The sequence below is a fragment of the Terrapene carolina genome, unplaced genomic scaffold (genome assembly GCF_002925995.2).
Source record: "Terrapene carolina triunguis isolate 2854851 unplaced genomic scaffold, T_m_triunguis-2.0 Scaffold212, whole genome shotgun sequence".
In the NCBI taxonomy this organism is placed as follows: domain Eukaryota; kingdom Metazoa; phylum Chordata; order Testudines; family Emydidae; genus Terrapene; species Terrapene triunguis.
This window is the reverse complement of record NW_020664563.1, coordinates 5,787,084-5,807,295: the sequence shown is the minus strand read 5'-3', so window position 1 is coordinate 5,807,295 and position 20,212 is coordinate 5,787,084. Positions and strand designations below refer to the sequence as shown.

At 46.4% G+C, this 20,212-nt stretch overlaps 1 protein-coding gene across 1 annotated transcript; it reads left to right on the top strand.

The window, feature by feature from the left end:
* The first annotated feature begins 2,212 nt into the window (after nt 1–2,212).
* On the top strand, nt 2,213–18,036 carry LOC112107433 (dimethylaniline monooxygenase [N-oxide-forming] 2). Its single transcript, XM_026656130.1, has 8 exons — nt 2,213–2,344; nt 6,567–6,755; nt 9,133–9,295; nt 10,985–11,127; nt 11,907–12,106; nt 13,890–14,245; nt 15,517–15,589; nt 17,688–18,036. The coding sequence occupies exons 1-8, from the start codon at nt 2,213–2,215 to the stop codon at nt 18,034–18,036; spliced, it is 1,605 nt and encodes a 534-aa protein (XP_026511915.1).
* The last annotated feature ends 2,176 nt before the right edge of the window (nt 18,037–20,212 follow it).

Genomic DNA, 20,212 nt, shown 5'->3' with positions numbered 1-20,212 from the left:
TTTCAAACAGCTATTCTGATTGGTCCTCACGCTTCACTTTCTCATTTTCCCTCCCACATCGTGTCTTCTCTCCTCTTTCACCCTCCGTTTGTTCCCTGTTTCCCTCCCTTTCCTGAAGTCTCCTTGACCTCCTGCGCACCTTCCCTACTGCTCCTTCAGTCTTCCTCCCAATTCCTCCTTAAATCCAGCCTTCACCTCACCTCACTCATCCCTGCATCCTGCTCTCAATTCCTTTCCTTCTCCCTACCCTTCTCCCCAAACTCCCTGTGATGGGTTGGATTACAGAAACCCCCTTGGCAGCTGCCACCTGACGTACCAAGACTACCCCTGCTTCTGTTTTCCCTGCCAGCTCAGGACTCCAGCACCCTGTCTTGCTGAGCCAGACACTCCCATCTGCTTCAACACAGACCCAGCGTCTGAATCACTTGTCCCAAAGTTGCAAGTTTACCTGAAAACAGCTCACAAAAGTGTGCTTGTCTTTAGCACTCAGATGCCCAACTCCCAATGGGGTCTAAACCCAAATAAATCCATTTTACCCTGCATAAAGCTTATGCAGGGCAAACTCATAAATTGTTCACCCTCTATAACACTGATAGAGAGAGATGCACAGCTGTTTGCTCCCCCCAGGTATTAATACATACTCTGAGTTAATTAAGGAAAAAAGTGATTTTATTAAATACAGAAAATAGGATTTAAGTGGTTCCAAGTAGTAACAGACAGAACAAAGTAAGTCATCAAACAAAATAAAATAAAATGCGCAAATCTATGTCTAATCAAACTGAATACAGATAATCTCACCCTCAGAGATGCTTCAGTAAGCTTTTTCTCAGACTGGACACCTTCCAGGCCTGGGCACAATTCTTTCCCCTGGTACAGCTCTTGTTCCAGTTCAGGTGATAGCTAGCGGATTCTTCATGATGGCTCCTCCCCCTCTTTGTTCCCCCCTTTATATATCTTTTGCATAAGGCATGAACCCTTTGTCCCTCTGGGTTTCCAGCCCCCCTCACTGGAAAAGCACCAGGTTAAAGATGGATTCCAGTTCAGGTGACATGATCACATGTCACTGCAAGACTTCATTGCCCACTTGCCAGCACACACACATACAGGAAGACTAACAGGTAAACACAGCCATCTGCAGACAATGGTCCTGGTTAATGGGAGTCATCAAGATTCCAAACCACTATTAATAGCCCACACTTTGCATAATTACAATAGGCCCTCAGAGTTATATTTCATATTTCTAGTTTCAGATACAAGAGTGGTACATTTATACAAATAGGATGATCACACTCAGTAGATTATAAGCTTTGTAATGATACCTTACCAGAGACCTTTTGCATGAAGCATATTCCAGTTACATTATATTCACTATCATATTTTTATAAAACTATTCCAGTTACATTATATTCACTTCTTATTATGTTTTTATAAAACCATATAGACTGCACAACGTCACATTCCCTCACTCGTGAACAGGGCTAGGAAGCTGGAGACCTGGGCCCCGCTCTCAGTGCTGCCACAGAGCTCTGAGCTTGGGCCACTCATTTGGCCCGCCTATGCCTCAGTTTCTCCATTTCTAGCCTTATACTATTCTTGTGGGGGTTCAGTTACTCATGTTTGTGATCCTCCCTGAGGGTGGAGAGCGCTCTGGGAGTGCACAGTATAGTTATTATAAATCCCCTGTGCCTATCCTGCAGCTCCCATACATTATCTCCTGTCCCCCAAATGTCTCCAAGTTCCCAAATCATCCATTCTCTTCATCCTGTCCCCCTAACCATGCCCTAACCTCATACCCCTTCACGGCCACCTCCCCCGCATAGTCAGAGCCTCCTTCTCTTATGTCCCTCTCCTTCCACTGAGCTTGTGCTCTGGAGTCCCCGACATTTAACGTACTCCCTCCACAAAGCTTAGTTCATTCTCAGCATCTTCCCCACCCCACCAGATGGCTCCCTTTATCCCATTTGGGTAATCAGAAAGGACTATAAGGGGCAACTGAGGAGCAAGGCACTGCTGGGAAGCTCACAGCAGCACTGGCAATACTCAGAACTCACCTGAACATTCAAGACTCCATTCCATCCTCCTCCCACAGAGCAGAGTCGAGGACCCACTGACTTGAATTCCTAAACCATTTTGCTGAAGCCACGAGGACCCCATTGCCTGGTAATTCCTTGCACTGACCAGACTGCGTGATCCTCCCAAACACCAGCACACCATGGCCAAGAGAGTTGCTGTGATCGGCTCTGGCGTGAGTGGACTGACCTCCATCAAGTGCTGCCTGGATGAGGGACTGCAGCCCACCTGCTTCGAGAGAAGCAATGACATCGGGGGGCTCTGGAGGTTCAAAGTAAGTGGGGGGGTTCATTGCCTGTGGAGTTGGCACGTTGGCTGTTTTTGTAAACTGGACCTTCCTCTGTTCTGCCCTTCCTAAAGGGGCTAAGATCCCCTCTGCTGTCAGGCACAGAGGGAAGCAAAGAAGGGAAACAGTGGGTGGAAAAATCCTGAAGGGGGGGGGGGGGGAGTAGCCCATTCCTTCTGGTGTCTGGGAGCTCACAGAAGCTGTTCCATGCCAGTGGCACTGGGACATGTCATATGATCAGTGGAACTAGAGAAAGAGGGTCACACTTCAGGAGGAACCTAGTTCGGTGTGAATTCAGGAATGCAAGCCAGGTCCAGGCTGCTTGCACACACATCCTGGAGCCTCAGTTCATACTCCCGGCCTCTCAGCATGCATAATACAGATCTTTCCTACAACTCTGCCTGCTTATCGCTAATGGCACAGGGCAGGGCTGCACAGCTGTGATGGGGGGTGGTCATGGTTACAGCCACGTTATAGGTAGGGTTGCCAGTTTTGGTTGGACATATTCCTGGAGGTGTCCTCACATGACATAATCATGATTTAAAGATTAATCTTTAATTCCTGGAGACTCCGGGACAATCCTGGATGGCTGGCAACCATAGTTACGTGACACGTGATCTATGACGTGCCACTGGGAAAATCACTGAGACTTCAAGGCTCTTTAACTCCTTCTCTGTGCTGCCCCCTGCCCAGCCCCGTTCTCCTTTGTGACAGGAGCAACTGATCGCAGCCTGGCTCCTGAACTTGCCCCTGGAGCCTGGAAAGTGACTAGCAGAGGGATTTTGTGACAAGCATGTCTCCTCTTTTTTGCTGCTTTTTGATGCTTATGGCAGGCTTGAAAGTCTGGGGGCAATGGGCTGTTATTTGTAAAGGTGATTTTGTTTTGTTTGATTTTACTGTATAAATATTAGGTAGGACAAGTTTGCTCTCCCCTGGTTTTGCAGGAGGACTCACAGGGGATGGAGAAAGTTTAATTATGTTCATTTGCTGGAGATGTACATTGTGAGCTCTAATGGAAAGAGGTTTTCAATGTTTAACAAAGACAGTCTTCCTTCCAAGTGTCCAGTAAACACTGGAGATAAATAGGTGTTAGCCAAAACAAACAAAGCGAAGATTTAAACACTCTGACTAAGTGAACTTTTAGTCCATTTTCCTCTCAGTTGCCCAGTTTTTCCTCTCTTGCCTATTTGTGTTGTAATGTTAGTAGCTCTCCAGTTGCCAGGAGTCTTTCAGACTAGACAAGAGTGTAAAAAAAACCCACTGGAGCAGATTTTCCCCCCCTTCCCCCCCCCCCCCCCCCCATCCAAACCCTTTTCGGTCTCATTCATTTTTCATAAAACAACAAATGAAGGACCCAAGCTCAATATTTCTTCCTTTTTGGTCACCTTAGCTCTTGCATTTTCCCACATTTTGTGTGTTCACATATATTAAATGTAACAGTACATGAATGCACATTTTACATTTAATCAAACAATTCTAAAAGTAAATGTACTGGCTCATGCTGTATTTCCCTGAGATCAAGATGACATTGTGTTATATTCAGACCTGGGGTAAGCCGGTGTATCTCCATTGCATTTCACCTGCATTCAACAACTAAATGTGGCCTGTCCTAAAATTTGTCTGAGTTCATTTATTTCCCTCTGTCCTTTAAACATAACTGAATGGAGAACGAATTACTGAAGGCTATTTTTATGTTCACTTTCAGAGCTGGCCGAATAACTGTTTATCTCCCCACCGTGAGTTAATTATGCTAATGTGGCTTGTTTACCCCCTGGTGAAACCTTTGTGGGGGGGGGGGAGGTTGAGAGAACCGTATGTAGTCAAGGCAAAGACAAATAAAAGTATGTGCCATTTTTCTGTGTTTTTGTGATGTCTAAAGAAAACCTAAAAGTTTGGGGGAGATGGTAAGTTTTCTTGTTTGGCTTGTGTTTTACTTTACATTGTGCTTCTGCCTAGCAACAGTGTTACATACATCTCCCAGTGGGTATGGTGACCAGTGTGAAACAGGCTTTCAGTAGAGATATTACATGACACTCTATGGCAGTGGTCCCTAAACTGTGGGACCCCCCTAAGGTGGTGAAGAAACATTCAGGGGGCACAGCAGGGCACAGGCCAGCTGCCACAGGGCAGGTGGGGAGGGAGCATCACCCAGCCCCTGACTCCTGGCCGGGCCGCAGTTCTGCACTCAGCAGCCACCCCAGCTGCCGGCCCTGACCAGGCCCAGTCATGGCTCCGCTCCCAGTCCCTCCGCCAGCCTCAGCCCCTGACTGACTGCAGCCCAGCCATGGCTCCACTCCTGGCCCCTGCCCCAGCCCAGCCCCCCCCTGGCCCTCCGCCCCCCCCCCCCCCCCCCCGACCATGGCCCCTGGCTCCCCGCCACGTCTCCAGCCCCAGCCTTGGCTCCCCCTTCCCTCTGTCTGTGCACCCCCTCGGGAGCCGTGGCCCCGCTCCTGGCCCCAGCTCCCAACCATGGCGGAGGGCAGCACACAGCGTGACAAGTTTGGGGATCCCTATAATCCTTTTGCACCCCTGAGCCCTCTGCCAGTTGACACAGAGGAACCTTGGTTGCAGTCTCCCCGCTTTTCAACCCAAGAAAGATTTATTTTCTTTGCCATGTCAAGTAAGCAGAGTGATCCAGCTGCAATGTATCTGGACTTGCTAGTGGGGTTGCCAATCCTCCAGGATTGTCCTGGAGTCTCTAGAAATTAAACATTATTTTTTAATTAAAAAATAATGTCATGTGATAAAATCTCCAGGAATATGTCTAACCAAAACTGGCAACCCTACGGCTTCTGGAACTCAATAACCTGTTAATTCTCAGCTGGGTCTCAGTGACTGTGTGTAAACAAATGGGATCTGTGTTGGGCAAAGTTTAAATAATCACCTGCCAAGAAAAAATTGCCCCAGCACTGGTGGTGGCTAGAAGCCACACTGCAAGCACTGTACATGCACAGCAATTCCTCTAACACCCCAGCAAGAAAAGACAAAATCATGCCAAATGTGTGTTTGTAAGTATAGAGTTTAATTTTATACTTCATAGAAAGGATCAAATGCAGCCTTGATGGACATTCTATAGAGGTTCTTACCACCTTCATTACCAAAATACCTGAGCACCTTCCAGTCATGTGTTAAGTGACATGACTAAGCTCTGTCACGTATGGTTCATTCTTTCTCTCACTCTCTCCCAAAGGAGAGAATTGTGCACGCTGTGGAGTGTTTTGATGGAATTTTTTTAAATATAAATCATATGTACACTGTGCTGTGTTTGACAGGAGGTCTCTACCATGTAATGCCAGGGATGAAATTTTGCCCTAGAAGACTAACCTCATTAGACAGCAACCGTGAATGGTAAATTACAGCTCATACTGCCATTCCCCCAATTAAAAATGTAGCTGAATTATGGTGCCAGTGTAAATAGTCTATGGACACTAGGGCAAGCATGCAATTCTGTGCTGATGAGCTGAAGCAAGTAATACTTATCCTGTATGTCTGCCAAAGGATGAAGAAGCCCTTAGGACACAAATGAGTCTTGCAGAAGTCTTGCAACATGGGAGTGGACTGTAAATGATCTTAGATGGCCATGAAATAATGACCTGTTCAAACTTCAGTAACACCATGAACCAAGCGTGCAAAGACCACTCTCAAGTCATAAGAGTTGCTACAACAGCAGCCATTCATGTGTACTGTTTATTATTTGTATCACAGCAGCATCTAGATGCCCCAACAAGGTCCCATTGTGTTAGTACTGTACATACACCAAGTGAGACATCCTCAAAGAACTTAAAAATCTCAATAGACAAAGCACAGGAGAAAGGCAATGGCATTATTCCCATTTTACAGATGGGGAAACAGAGGCCCAGAGAAATCCTCAAAGGTATTTAAGCTCCTAACTTCCATTGGATCTGGACCTAAGTGACTTCCACAAGGTGTCATAGTGCGTCTGCAATTCACATCTCCTGAGTTCCAGCACAGACTCTTAACTACAAGACCATCCTCACAAAGGAGAACATTTGCTACAAAGAAAAACTTGTGACAAGAGAGATCACTTTGGCTCTGCATTGGGAAGCTTAGACAGAATTGAGAGCCCACACACTGCATCGGGCTATCACAAACCTTCAGAGTCATTGAGCATCACACAGCAACATGGAAAACTGCAGATTTGCACTATCTAGTAACATTTTAAAATACACATTTGTTTGATGTTTTCTAGGAAAAGGTAGAGGAAGGCAGAGCCAGTATCTACCAATCTGTATTTACCAATTCCTCCAAGGAGATGTCGTGCTTCAGTGACTTTCCGATGCCTGAACACTTTCCAAACTTCCTGCACAACACCAGATTCCTGGAATATTTGAAACTGTACGCAAAGCGCTTTGATCTTCTGAAATACATCAGGTTCAAGGTATGTCCTATTAAAATAGGGTCCTGCTACTTATTTATTTCCTATACACAAAAGCCAGCTACTTACAGGCTGTATAACTTGTCTTTTAGGTTAAGGAAAACAGCAAAATAAGAGAGAACAAAAGTAAAGTCTGCATGAGAGCTAGCACAACTTCAGAATGGCTTGTTACATAACGTAACCTACCGATTCTGCATGTGTGTGTAGAACTACAGCTGTATGCATTGTTGTTGTAGCCATGTTGGTCCCAGGATACATGCAAAATAAAGTGGGGGAGATAATATTTCTAGTGGACCAACTTCAGCTGGTGAGAGTGACATGCTTTCGAGCTTCCATTGAAGAAGAGCTCTGCATAAACTCAAAAGCTTGTGTGTCTCACCAACATAAATTGGTCCAGTAAATGATATTATCTCCAGCACCTTATGTCTCTCTAGAACTATAGCTGATCTGGCTACTGGGGAACAGATTGCTTTCTGATAATACTCTTCTTCAGGTTAACGCTCTGCTGGGTGGAGGACCTGGGGAAGGTTGGCAGAGCCCAATATTATGGAAGAGAGATGAGACTGTCACAGGGTGACTGAAAAGGGACAATGTGGCGACAGGGGAAAGGGCAGCAGGGGCATGGATTAGATGCTAAGCGGATTCAGATTCAACAGGGTAGATCGGCCAAAATTCTGACCAGGCCCTCGATAGTGAGAGGGGACACTTGAAGGATTCTGGCCTTTTTTCTCATGGATTCAGTCCCAACCCCTGTTTCTACCCCACAAAAAGCAGAGGATGTCAGGACAAGGAACAGTGTGAAGAGATCAGGCTAGTGGATAGGATAAAGAGACCAAAGCATCATTTTTCTTTGGGTTTCTTAAATTGCTTTAAACCAGGTGAATCCAACTCATTCTATTACAAGGGCAAAAATTGCACAATTAATTAGGTCTGTGATGCTCCCCGGGGTACCCAGGGCTATGAGGCACCTTGCTACTGTCTGCCCTTCGCATGAGCAAGCCCCGCACCAGCTGGGCATCAGCTCCTTGACTCATGGGCAACACAAGCAATGCCCTCTAGGTCTGTGCTCTCCTCCCCGCAGGTTAGCGATAGGTGTACTCCAACTTCTGAGCATCTTTCTGGAGTGTCCAGCCCCTAGTCCACTGCATGCTCACAGAATTCACTGCTGTGCTGCTCCCAAAGAAGCAGTGTACCCCAGTTTACCAATCCCACCTCAGATCACTGCTCCCCCTCACACCCAGCACTTAGACAGGTTCATAGGGAAATCAAGTGTAAGTTTAATTTAATGCAGTTGAGCTCCCCCAAAGTTTTTGCAGTGTTTTCCAGCCAGGTGGGCTGTAACCCTCCTTTCATAAGACAACACGCTGATAGTTCATCTCCTCAATGAAAGAGCCAGGGTGCAATACACTTCCAATCCATTGTCTTTACTTGTAAACAGGATGTCCACCACACATTGAGTGTGGGGGGGGGTTTGGGTGGGGGGGTTAGGGTTTTTGGTTCAGATACATAACTTCTTAAATATCATCCATCCATACATCTCATAATTAGGGCTGCTAAGTGATAAAAACAACCCCAAGAAAGATTTATTTTCTTTGCCATGTCAAGTAAGCAGTCTGAACTTTGTTTTGGTGTTTGCACATGCAGTTGGCCATTTTGCATGCACAGGTGTAGTAATTGTGTGTGCAAACAAGATGCACAGTTGCAATCTAAGCTATCTGAAAACTTTCCCCTTTCAGCTCTTGTCTACACCAGGCTTTTAGCCAGAATTTTTCACTATTGCTACCAGCAGTTCAACTCTACTAGTGTTAACAACATTTTTACCACTCTGTCACCCAGATCTGCTCTGAGTAGTGCTAGGCAACAGGTAATAAAAGACGGCAGCAACAAGAACCTGATCAGTCTAGCGTTGCCATCATTGCTACCACCAGTGGAGTGGGAGCAATGGGGGGAAACTTTTGGCATGAAACCCTAGTGTAGACACAGACAAAATGTCACCATAAGGCATAAGAGTTAATTCCCAGTTAAGGTGAACTGGATCAATTCACTCGTCTCTGAGTTGTTTCAGGCTATGGCAGTACTATGTTCCATTCATAGCTGGAAGGTTATGTTTGCAGCCGTAAGGGCTACAATCTTCCTTGTTAGTTAAATGAAAGCTTGCATTCTGGAAAGTCTGGATCTGTCAAGCAGGCTGGATTAAATGTACCCATTTCTGGCCTGTAAATTACATGGTTGACATTCCTGCTTTAAGTCAAACCTGAATGTGGAGCCCAGTTCACTCCTAGTTTCTGAGCTCTTCTGAGTGTATGAGTCACAATAGATCACCTCTAACACATGGTGCTGGGGCCAAAGCACTGATGTATTTTCTCGGGTTTACTTTCAGACCACAGTCATCAGTGTAAGAAAATGCCAGGATTTCTCTACCACCGGCCAGTGGATTGTTGTCACCGAGAGTGATGGAAAGCAAGAATCCACCATGTTTGATGCCGTTATGGTGTGCATGGGTCACCATATAGAATCCTTTATCCCAGTGCAGTCTTTTCCTGGTAAGAGCTGTGTTTGCAAAGCCCTCCTACAGGGTGTATTTGGGGTCCAGGTTAACAAGGTACAAAACCAGGAACAGCTAGGGACAATTGTTTATATTCCTGTATTGGAGTGAGAGCCTATGGCTCGCTGCATGACCAGTTTAATGGTTCCTCTGGATCTGATTATTCCTTCTTGTCTCTCTTGAGGCTTTAGTCCCTTGGAAGCACTACAGTTATTGGATTATCCAAATCATTACTTCAGCAAGCAGATGGGCCTGGTTCCCACATCCTCTGAAGCCAATGGATATCTTTCCATTCACTTCAATGTGTGCTAGATAGGGCCCAGCTGTTTGCTTTCCTGATACAACAAGACTAATTTAAAGCAAGAGCATTGCGAAATTCTATACATTCAACAAATACCTGGCCATGAACAATGCAGGGTTCAAATCAAGAAGCTGTTATCTGTTTGATTCTGTTGTCTCTCCTATATTGCTGTGTATTTTATATATATAATAGTACCTCCACTGCCATATTTTACATACTGATTCTTCTTTTCTCTGCTAGCTTTCTTCTTCCTTCACTTCTTTTTGCCCTGAAAAATCTGTCACAATGTTTAAATTCTCACCCTCTCCAATATTTTCAGTTCTTCCAGTAAAAGTAATGTTTGGGGTCAGTTGGTTTTGGACAAATTTTGGTTCAGTTTCTACTTTAGCGGAATGGTTTTTCCTGGTAGTGAAGCAAAATTGTTGGCACGATCAAAGTTTGGCACAAACATACATCAGGCACAAACACGCAGCTAGGCCTTTGAGTGGATTAGTCGAACATACCAGGCACATTCAAATATTTGCTCTGTTTTTAACACTTGACACAGGCCAGCTGGCATCCCCACCCAATTAACTCTGAGAGTGAGAAATGCTTGCAGACAAAGGGCTCAAACCTCTACAGCAATGAGTGTATACTCAGTGCAGCTAAGGAGTGGGGGGCCACCTTTCCATTCCCCCAGTTCTGGACCAGATGAGGAACATAACAGCCCTTGGGGTAACTTAAAGCAGCTTCAGAGCTGCCATGTTATGCCACCTGCACCCAGTGCTCTGCCCTACCCCAGCACATCCCTCCCACACCTCCAAAGAACGGTGTGCAGCGGGGGGGGGGGGAGAGATCTCCAGCCCTTTCGATCAACATTTATCCTGTTCACTGCATGAGCAGTACACAGCAGGTGGAAGAGGGCCTGAGGGCTACACCCAACATGTCCACGAATGAAAGGTACTGCTCTCCACTGAAACGTCTCATTTTTGTTTCTAGTAAAGCATACCTAGACGTCTTCTCAAGCCAAACACCCTACAGCTCAATGTCTCTAAACTCTGGGAGGAGGCAGGAGGGTTGAAATACAAACTTGGATCTGAATTTTATATTCATAAGAGGCCAAACCAATTGACATCCCCACAAAACCTGCAGCCAAATGCCCCAGAATTTTAAGATGCCCCAAATCTGGCGCTGAGGGTGTCTACACTGCAATCGGGGGGTGTGATTGCAGCATGTGTACCCCAGCTAGATCAAAGCTAGACTGAGTAACACTAGCGGTGAAGCCATGGCGGCACAAGCGGGTTAGCCCCGCCCACCCAGGACCTAGGTTCAATCACATACCTGAGCGTTAGCAGTTTAAAACCCATCTCTGCACTGAGATTCCAATCCTTCCTTCTCTCCTCGTAGGTATCGAAAAGTTCAAGGGCCAATATTTCCACAGCCGGGAGTACAAGAGCCCTGAAGGATTTCAGGGGAAGACGGTCGTGGTGATTGGAATGGGGAACTCTGCATCGGATATTGCCGTGGAGCTCTGTCAGAGAGCCAAACGGGTAGTGTGACTTAGCCTGCTACCCTTGTGATTTGGGGTGAGGGCAGTGGAAGGCATCCATATACTCTATCCATAACATATACTGATGTGGCATGTAAGTAAATTAAACGCCACATCAGTATACTGTGGCCCAGAGACTTGTTAAGAGCAGCAATCACCTAGAATACGCAGCATTCCAGGCATTAAAGCCCAAATCTTTGCTTCTCTGGAGCAGGAAAAAAAGCCTCTAATGATTGGTTGCTATTATTTTGACTGTTTATTCTACGTATTTCTGTAGGGCCTAGTGGCCCCACCTGCAAACAAAGTTCCATTGTGCTAGGCCCAGTACATACACACAGCAAAAGGTCCTGCACTCAGACCAGCCTACAATTTAGAAAGACAAGACAGACAAAGGGTGGGAGAAAAGAAGTGGTGTTATCCCCATTGTACAGGTGGAACACTGAGGCAAGGAGAAGTTAAGCAATTTCCCCAAGGTCACAAAGGGAGGCTGGAGCCAAACCCAGCTCTCCTGAGTTACACAAGATCACCCTTCCTTTGAGATTGGTATATCTAGAATCAGCCTCCACAGCAATGTAAAGTAATCTCAAGTGGGTGTTTTTTCCCAGCCCCCTGACTCTGTTCTGAGACATTGTTTCTCTATTGTTTTGACCTCGGTAGCCTCAAGTAGGAGAAGATGTTCAATGTCTGGAGATAAACCTAGGCTGAGATTTGCAATGCAGACAATGCACGTGCTGCGTAAGACTGTCACTGCTTAAAGTGGAATTCTGTATTGCCCTGTAGGTGTTCATCAGCACCAGAGGAGGCTCATGGGTAATGAGCCGTGTCTACGATGACGGCTACCCTTGGGACACTGTATTTCACACCCGATTTAGCAATCTGATCAGAAGTGTCCTGCCTTGGCCCCTTTTGAAACGGGTGTATGAACAGAAGATGAACCAATGGTTTAACCATGAAAACTATGGCTTGGTGCCTCAGAACAGGTACGCACTTTTAACGTGCAGCTGATCTATGGGTAGGTGGAGAGGGAAAGGAATCTGAATCATGTAATTATTATGAGGCCATACTCTGTCCTCAGTCATGCTTCACTCACTCCTTACTCAGGCTAAACTCTTACTGAATATAGGACTGGCCAGACTAGATCAGACCAGAGACTACCTCAGTCTGTCTCTGACACTGGCCAGGACCATATGCTTCAGGGGAAGGTGCAAGAAATTCTGTAGTGGGCAATTATGGACAATCATGGGAAAGTTTCTTCCTAACCGCCATCACTTAGTGGTCAGATTATGCCTTGAAGCATGAGGGTTTATACTTTTGGATATTCTCGTTATCCACACACATGTGTAATTCTTTTTTAATCCTGCAGTAGACCAAACTAACCCTCCAATCTTAACCCCCCAAAACACTGGGATTGTTTGAAATCTGGATTCACATGTGAAGGGTTGGGCCTATCTCTGCTTAAAATGCCAGGAAAGGGTCCAAGGTCAAAATATGTACATTCTCCAGGAAAATAAATGTCCGGGGAGGAGGGAGAGGAGTTGGAGGTGGTGGAGGAGGGTGGTTCCTTGGCAAGTGCTCAGCTCTGTTCCAAAACTATGTGGAAAATGCTCTTGGGAACCCAAGTCCTGCCAGGAAAGAGCAAATATTTATTTAGATTTTATAAAACAGTTGATTCAAGTCTTTAGACACTCAAAGGCTTAGATACACCTCTACCCCAATATAACGAGAATTTGGATATAATGTGGTAAAGCAGCGCTCTGGGGGGGCGGGGCTGCGCGCTCCGGTGGATCAGCGCGTCAGCATGTCTGGCTCCGACACGCTGCTCTGAGCGATGTGTTAAGGGTGCCGGGCCAGGGCCAAGGGGTTGGATAAGGGGCAGAGGGTCTCGGGGGGCAGTCAGGGGACAGGGAGCAGGGGGGGTTGAATGGTTCGGAGCTTCTGGGGGTGGGGCGGTCAGGTGACGGGGAAGTTGGATAGGGCGTGGGAGTCCTGAGGGTGATTGGGGACGGGGGGGGGGGTCTCTGGAGGGGGTAGTCAGGGGACAAGGAGCGGGGGGGGTTGGATGAGTCGGGGGTTACGAGGGGTCAGTCAGGGGCCGGGAAGTAGGCGGGGGTCGGATAGGGGGCAGGGCCAGGCATGTTTGCTGACTATTAATAATGGAAATGCTCGAGGCCAAAGCAAGTTCAATATAACGTGGTTTCACCTATAACGCGGTAAGATTTTTTGGCTCCCGAGGACTGCGTTATATCGGGGTAGAAGTGTATGTGGAACTAATCTCCTTCTGGTGCAGGAGGAAATGGTCAAAAATGTCTCCCTTGGATCACCTCAGTTTTTGGGTAGCCAGTCTGGGCCACCTTAGGCCTCGCTTTCTGACCTGCAGCACCTGTTAACTTATTTCAGTCGGAGCTGTGGGTGCTCAGCACCCCTGGAAATCAGGCTGAGGATGCATCAAATTTGTGGATGCTTGAAACTTTTGACCTTAACTTCCAAGTATATCACCATTGCTGCTGTCAAGGTTCCATCCCCACTCTGGGGTACAGATGTGGGGACCCGCATGAAAGACCCCCTAAACTTATATTCCACCAGCTTAGGTTAAAACTTCCCCAAGGCACAAATTCCTTACCTTGTCCTTGTACGGTATTGCTGCCACCACCAAGTGATTTAAACAAACATTCAGGGATGGGGCCACTTGCAGCCCTATCCCCCCCAAAAATGTTTGCATGGCCTCAACAAACCAGACACCTCCACCATCTTGTTTCCTTCCAGAGCCCTGATGAAAGAGCCAGTGTTCAATGATGACCTTCCAAGCCGCATCCTCTGTGGCAGCGTGGTGGTGAAGCCCATTGTGAAGGAGTTCACCGAAACCGCTGCCATCTTTGAAGATGGGACTATGGAGGAGAACGTGGATGTTGTCATCTTCGCCACTGGCTATAGCTTCTCGTTCCCCTTCCTGGAGCAGTCAGTCATCAAAGTGGAAAACAACGAGGTCGCGCTGTACAAACACGTCTTCCCCCCTACGCTGGAGAAGCCAACGCTGGCTGTCATTGGCCTCATACAGCCGCTTGGGCCCATCATGCCAAATGCAGAGCTGCAGGCTCGCTGGGCTACAAGAGTCTTTAAAGGTAAGTGGACAGGCATGTTGTGATACACGCTTAATAATTGCCAACACGCCAAACATATGACCAGATTTAGCCTTAAGTGGGCACAACTGCCATTGAAATCAATACTAGTGCCCTTTGCATCAGGGTTCAATTTGGCTTATCATCCCTGCTGCAAGGTGCTTACATGTTTGATTTAGATAAGAATGATACATGAGAATACAGGAAAGGGAGAGAATGGCAAAGGACGCCAATGCAGGTTCTAAATTCAAAAGTTTCACATTTGTTGACTCCCATTCATGGGACTGACTCCTTAACATCCCTCGTTAGCATGCTCAGTCTGCACAGACCACTTCTGATTTTTCTTTTAACCGTGAGGGTAATTAACTGCTCTAATCTAGCTCAACCACAAGTTATGGGCTGGATACAGGAATAACAGGGTGAAACTCCCTGGCCTGTGTGATGCAGGAGGTCTAACAACATGATCACAATGGTCCCATCAGCTTTGACATGTATTAATCTCTAATGTAGCTTACTGCTGGAGATCTGAAAGCAGGGAACTGCAGTGTCATTATAATTCTGTCTCATTGAGCAGCTCTCTGTATACTTGCAAGAACTTCTCTGTAAAGCATCATGAGCATTGATGGTGCTACAGAAACAAAAGCTGCTGGCGGTGTATTGTAATTTAGGTATTATCCTTTTAAACTAACATTGTAAAGGAAAGGTGGAATTAAAGGAGAAGAAAAAAGCTTTTCTTCCCCTTCTGAGAGTTTAAACCAAACTCCTCACTAAGGAGATCAACTAGAAAAATGCACTGTCTTGCCACATGATTCATTTTCAGCCAGCCATAAGCTAGGATTTGCTTCTTATATGTAACAATATGTCCCTGTCTAACAGAAGTGCTCTGTTGTAAGGTTTAATGAGTGTTTGTGAAAGCACTGAGGCCCAGATCTGCCAAGGTATTCCACTGAAGTCAGTGGAAGTTAGGAGCTTAAGTAACTTGGATGATGGGCCTCAGAGACCCAAGGCTGAATTGGAGCCAGGTGCCACAAGGGCAGATTAAATGAATGTCTTGTCACAGTCCCCATGGCAAAACTAGAGCAGCACGATGGAGAATTCAGTCCCCTTTGCTGCAGAGGCCTCGACAAAGCAACACTTTTAAGCATTTGTAGTGGAACGTGCAAACTACTTGATGTAACAGATCAGGGCAGGAAGCTTCCCAAATCCAGCTCTGAACTTCGAAGCTTGGGTCCCTCTGTAATTCTTGTTACTTATTAGCCACTTTAATTTTCTAGGGCTGACTGAGCTGCCCTCCGAGAACACCATGATGACTGACATTGTCAAGAGGAAAGAGAAGAGGATCAAGTGGTATGAAACACCACCTAATTAATATTACTATTCTCCACTCATCATGGGAGCAGTTTATACATATAGAGGAAATTGTATTTCTCCTTCCTCTCATGCTTCTGAGAAAATACAGTGCAAAGTCTTCTAGAAGCTTTGGCTGGCATTCATGTCTTCATGTGTTTAAAATATACTCCATCTGCTCAATGACTAGCTCACTGGCAGATATTCCAAATGCCTTGAGTATTTGGGTTCCCCTCGTTTCTTTTCTGGCTGCCAGACCTGTGTGTGTATTCCCTCCAGACTGAATACTTTAACCACGCTTGCACAATTCCACTGCCCCCAGGAAAAGGATTATGGAACCACGTCAACCGCATATATCAGTGTAGTCTCTTGAGTATTCCTAGTAGCCAGTGATGAACATAACCCCAAACTAGCCAAGGATGCCTTCTGCTATTTTGTGGCAATGAAATGCCATTCTCATGCTTGCGCTGAAAGGAAACCAGGACACCTTTCAGACCACTTTCCAGAAGAACTCCGCCGCCACTGTCTTTAGATCCAGCCTCCCTGTGGTGTCTGCCATCTCCCTTTTCACTCCCGTGTAAGAGTGGCAGTGGGTTTTATCCTCCTTCAGATTGGTGGGTGTTAGATATTATATTCATCAGCCTTAAACCACATGCTCTTTTGGTCAATTACAAATCCTCATCAGAGAGTCTATACGAATTTCCCCAAGGGTCTTTCACATAGTTTATTTTGTTGATCAGAGAGAGACCTCATTGAGAAGGCAGCTACAGTAGAAGATGGCCAGGCTCACTAGCTTCCTTATCCTGCAAAAATATGAAGCTTATACCACATGCTGGTCCTCTGGAAATGTTAATCTGTGCGTCTAATAGTTGAGGTGCCAAGAGTTAAGGGCTCAGCAAGTTGCAAAAATTGGAGTTGAAAGTTTCTCTGTAGTGTCCATTGCTGTCATGTCCAAGCACTGAATGCATAGCAATAATTCTTCACATAAAGTTCTGCTCATTCCAGCCCGAAATATTTCACAGGGTGTCTTTTGAATTGAAAAGGTTTCCATTTTTCTAATGTTAACCTGAAATCACCGGTAGTCACCTGTGGGCTGTAATACGGTGGTCTAATTTTGGGTGGTGGGTGCTGGGTGGTGGTAGTGCCCTGAGATATACAGGAGGTCAGACTAGCAGATTGGTGGTCCCGTCTGGCCTTAGATTACATATTATAGAGTTTTGGGGAGTGTAAGATGATGGTCTGAGTAGAACAGCTCTTTTCCATCTCTAACTACTATGAGGCTGTGATCCTTAGGGTTTGCTTGCAAACATGTGTACACCACTCCAGCCAGAACAGCACCATTCTTAATGACCTGTTACATGTAGGTGGTTTATATGCACACAGTTCTGAAAATCTGTCCCTGTGGGCCCATAATGGGGACTCAACTGCAGTTGAAAGGGATTAAGATTGTCTAAGGGTATGAGAAATGCACTAGGTAGGATGATATTATTTGTAATGCAAACATGCCGGGTTCTTCACAAATAGTACGTAACCTGCTGATGCCAATGTTCGGTAAATGTGCCTTGTTCTCTGCAAATTTGGGTCTACAGTTTTTTGGCATGGAGGCAACTATAATTCAGCCAGTTTTAGGGTATGTCTGGATTGCAATGTGGAGATGGGATTGCAGCACATGTAGACATACCAGAGGTAGCTCTGATCTTGGTTAATAATAGCAATGTAATCATGGCAGCTTAAATATGTACCCAGGGTCATGGGCAGGGGGGGCTGCCCCGAGCAGCTGCCCATGCTGCCACAGCTTCACTCGAGCTAGCTTTGCTCTAACTGGATGCTACATCAGAGAGCTGCAGCTATCCACAAGTCTATCTGGAGTGCTTCTTGTGGCTCTGAATCCCATTATTTCTCAATCTTCCCGTATCTTGTTCGCTTCCCTGTCTTTCTCCTTTCTCTCTTTTTAGCAATAGGTTAGCGTGGTATTTGCCAGTTCTCTACATGACATCCCTTTAGCACTGTATGAATCGGGAGCATCAGATTAAATGTACATGGATCACTGAACAGTTATGACAGTTGTGGGGCATCTCTTTCTTTGCTCTCTCCTAAGGTTTGGTACCAGCCGCAGCCAGACATTGCAAACCGATCACATTGAATATCTGGATGAGCTCGCCGAGGGCTCAGATGCGAGACCCAGAATCCTTCCGCTGCTTCTGAAGGATCCCAAACTGGCCCTGATGATTTACTTTGGCCCCTGCAGCCCCTTCCAGTTCCGCTTGACCGGCCCTGGGAAGTGGGATGGAGCCAGAAATGCCATCCTGACCCAAAAGGCACGGATCATCAAACCCACAAGAACGCGAGTGGTGCATGACTCTTCAAACAACTCCCTGGTTTCATATTTGCTTAAAATCTTTGGTCTCATTGCTCTCTTCGCTGCAATTTTTGTTAGTCTCCAGTAGTCCTGAGCTCTGTCCTATGTCAGGTCTCAGCAATGTGATGTGATGCTCTGCCCTCTATAGAAGTCTTTCCCTTAAAAAAATAACAACCTCCTTGCCATATACCAGTCTATGGGTCTGATCCAGAGAGGTGCTGAGCATCTGCAGCTGCTGACTGGCACTAACGAACATTGTGGGTGCTCATCATCACTTTTTAAAATCGGCCCATTTGATTGGAGCTCTCTAGCAAGCTATGGGTTTAGGTCAGACTAGATGGTTGGATGGTCCCTTCTGGGCCTAAACTCTGCTCCCGCAGCTCCCATTTCAATTAACATGAGGTTGCGTTACTAAATCCCTTAGGCAGCTTCACTTTGATCTGTTGATTTGGGCTCTGTTTAAATGCCGAGGGCTTGTCTATAAACAAAAGTTGTACCCCTTTGACTGTACTGATATCATTATACCAGTACAACCCTCAGCGCTGACATGACTTTAATGGAATAAGGCACCTTTTATGCCACTATTGCTGCTTCCTATATATGGGAAGGGGAATAATCTATACTGTTATAACTGCCTCCACACTGGGGGTTATACTGGTATAACTATTTTAGTAAACAGTTGCTCCCTTACCCAACATAGTTATACTGGTACAAAAGCTGGGAGTAGACTAGGCCTTAGTGTGAGAGACTGTTTCTGTTACTCCAAATCTCCCCATTTCATATTTGAAAGCAACATCTGGAATGACAGTAGGGGCAGAAACACAGACCAGTTTTTGCAAGCCAGCAATTACAGACCAGGCCCTATCAATATCTGTAAAGTGTGCCATGTCCTTCTCCTTGCAATGCAAGAAATTGAGGCCTACCCTCTAAAGTTTCTAACTGTACATTTAGTTTGGACCTAGAGTTGGACCTGAAATGGAGCCTCAATCAACCCCAGCCAACTTCAATCAACCCAGTCAAGAAATCTCAGTCCACCCAGTACTGAAAGAGGCTAGGTGGAGTTTTCAGAAGCACTCAGCTTTGGCCTAAATCTCTTCCCACCAAAGTCAAGGATAAAACTCCCTTCCTGCACAAGCTAACTTCTCAAAGGCCTCACAATCTAGGGCTGACGTCTTGGGAGTTCAGAGACCCAACTGAAGCTCAACTTCCACTTCAACCCCCATTAGCTTTGTCTGTCATAAAACACCTCATTGACCAACATACCGGGCCACCCTCATCACTGCAGCTCTCCAACACTTAGACAAACCATTCGTGGGAATTACAGGGTAGCAAAACCTGCCAAATGCATGGTGGGTGGGATAACTCTTGTAATCTATTCTGGCCTTTCCATGATTTGTGCGCAATGTTGCCAGTTACTTGGCCTGCTGGGTAACTTGCTTCTTGTTTCCTGAGAAAAGATACAACAGCTTGAGTCACTCATCAACTAGCCTGTTAATAAAAGGCCAGATTCTCAGTTGAGATAAACAGTATCTGGCCCAAAGCCATGGCAAAAGCTGTATTTTTGTTAGTGTTGCATTACTGATTCTATAGTCAAGACTGAGATGGGAGGGTTTTTTCAGTACAAATTTCTATCTTTGGTTGCTCATAATGAATTGTTTTCAGGCTCAAACTTGGCAAACTCCCAACTCAGTCTGAAAACATATTTTTGGCAAGCTTGAGAAATGTCAGTTTGGTCTCTTTTTTGTTAATTACAGGAACATAAAACACAAGTTCATGTGAGTTCAAAATGCATCTTGAGAGACTCTAGTAATTGAAAGCACTTCATTTTAAGTGTAAAGACAGGGCCGGTGCAACCATTTAGGCAAACTAGGCCGCGCCTAGTGGTTGGGGGCGCCTAAAAGCCCGCTCAGGCGAGGAGGTGGAGTAGAGGTGAGCTGGGGCGAGGGGGGGACGCGGGGAGGGCCACCCGCAGTAATGGGGGGGGGCGGCGCACAGGGGAACTGCTCCCCGCCCCAGATCACCTCCACTCTGCCTCCTCCGCTGAGCACACAGCACCCGCTCTAAGTCTCCTCCAATCGGCGCCTTAAGCCTGGGAGGGGAGGAGAATTAGAGTGGCGCCGGCGTGCTCAGCGGAGGAGGCGGAGCCAAGGTGAGCTGGGGTGGGCTCCCAAGGTGGGATTAGCTGCCGCGGCGGGGGTCTCCCCGGGCGGGGTTAGCTACTGTGGAGGCGGGCTCCCCGGGCGGGGTTAGCTGCAGAGGGGGGA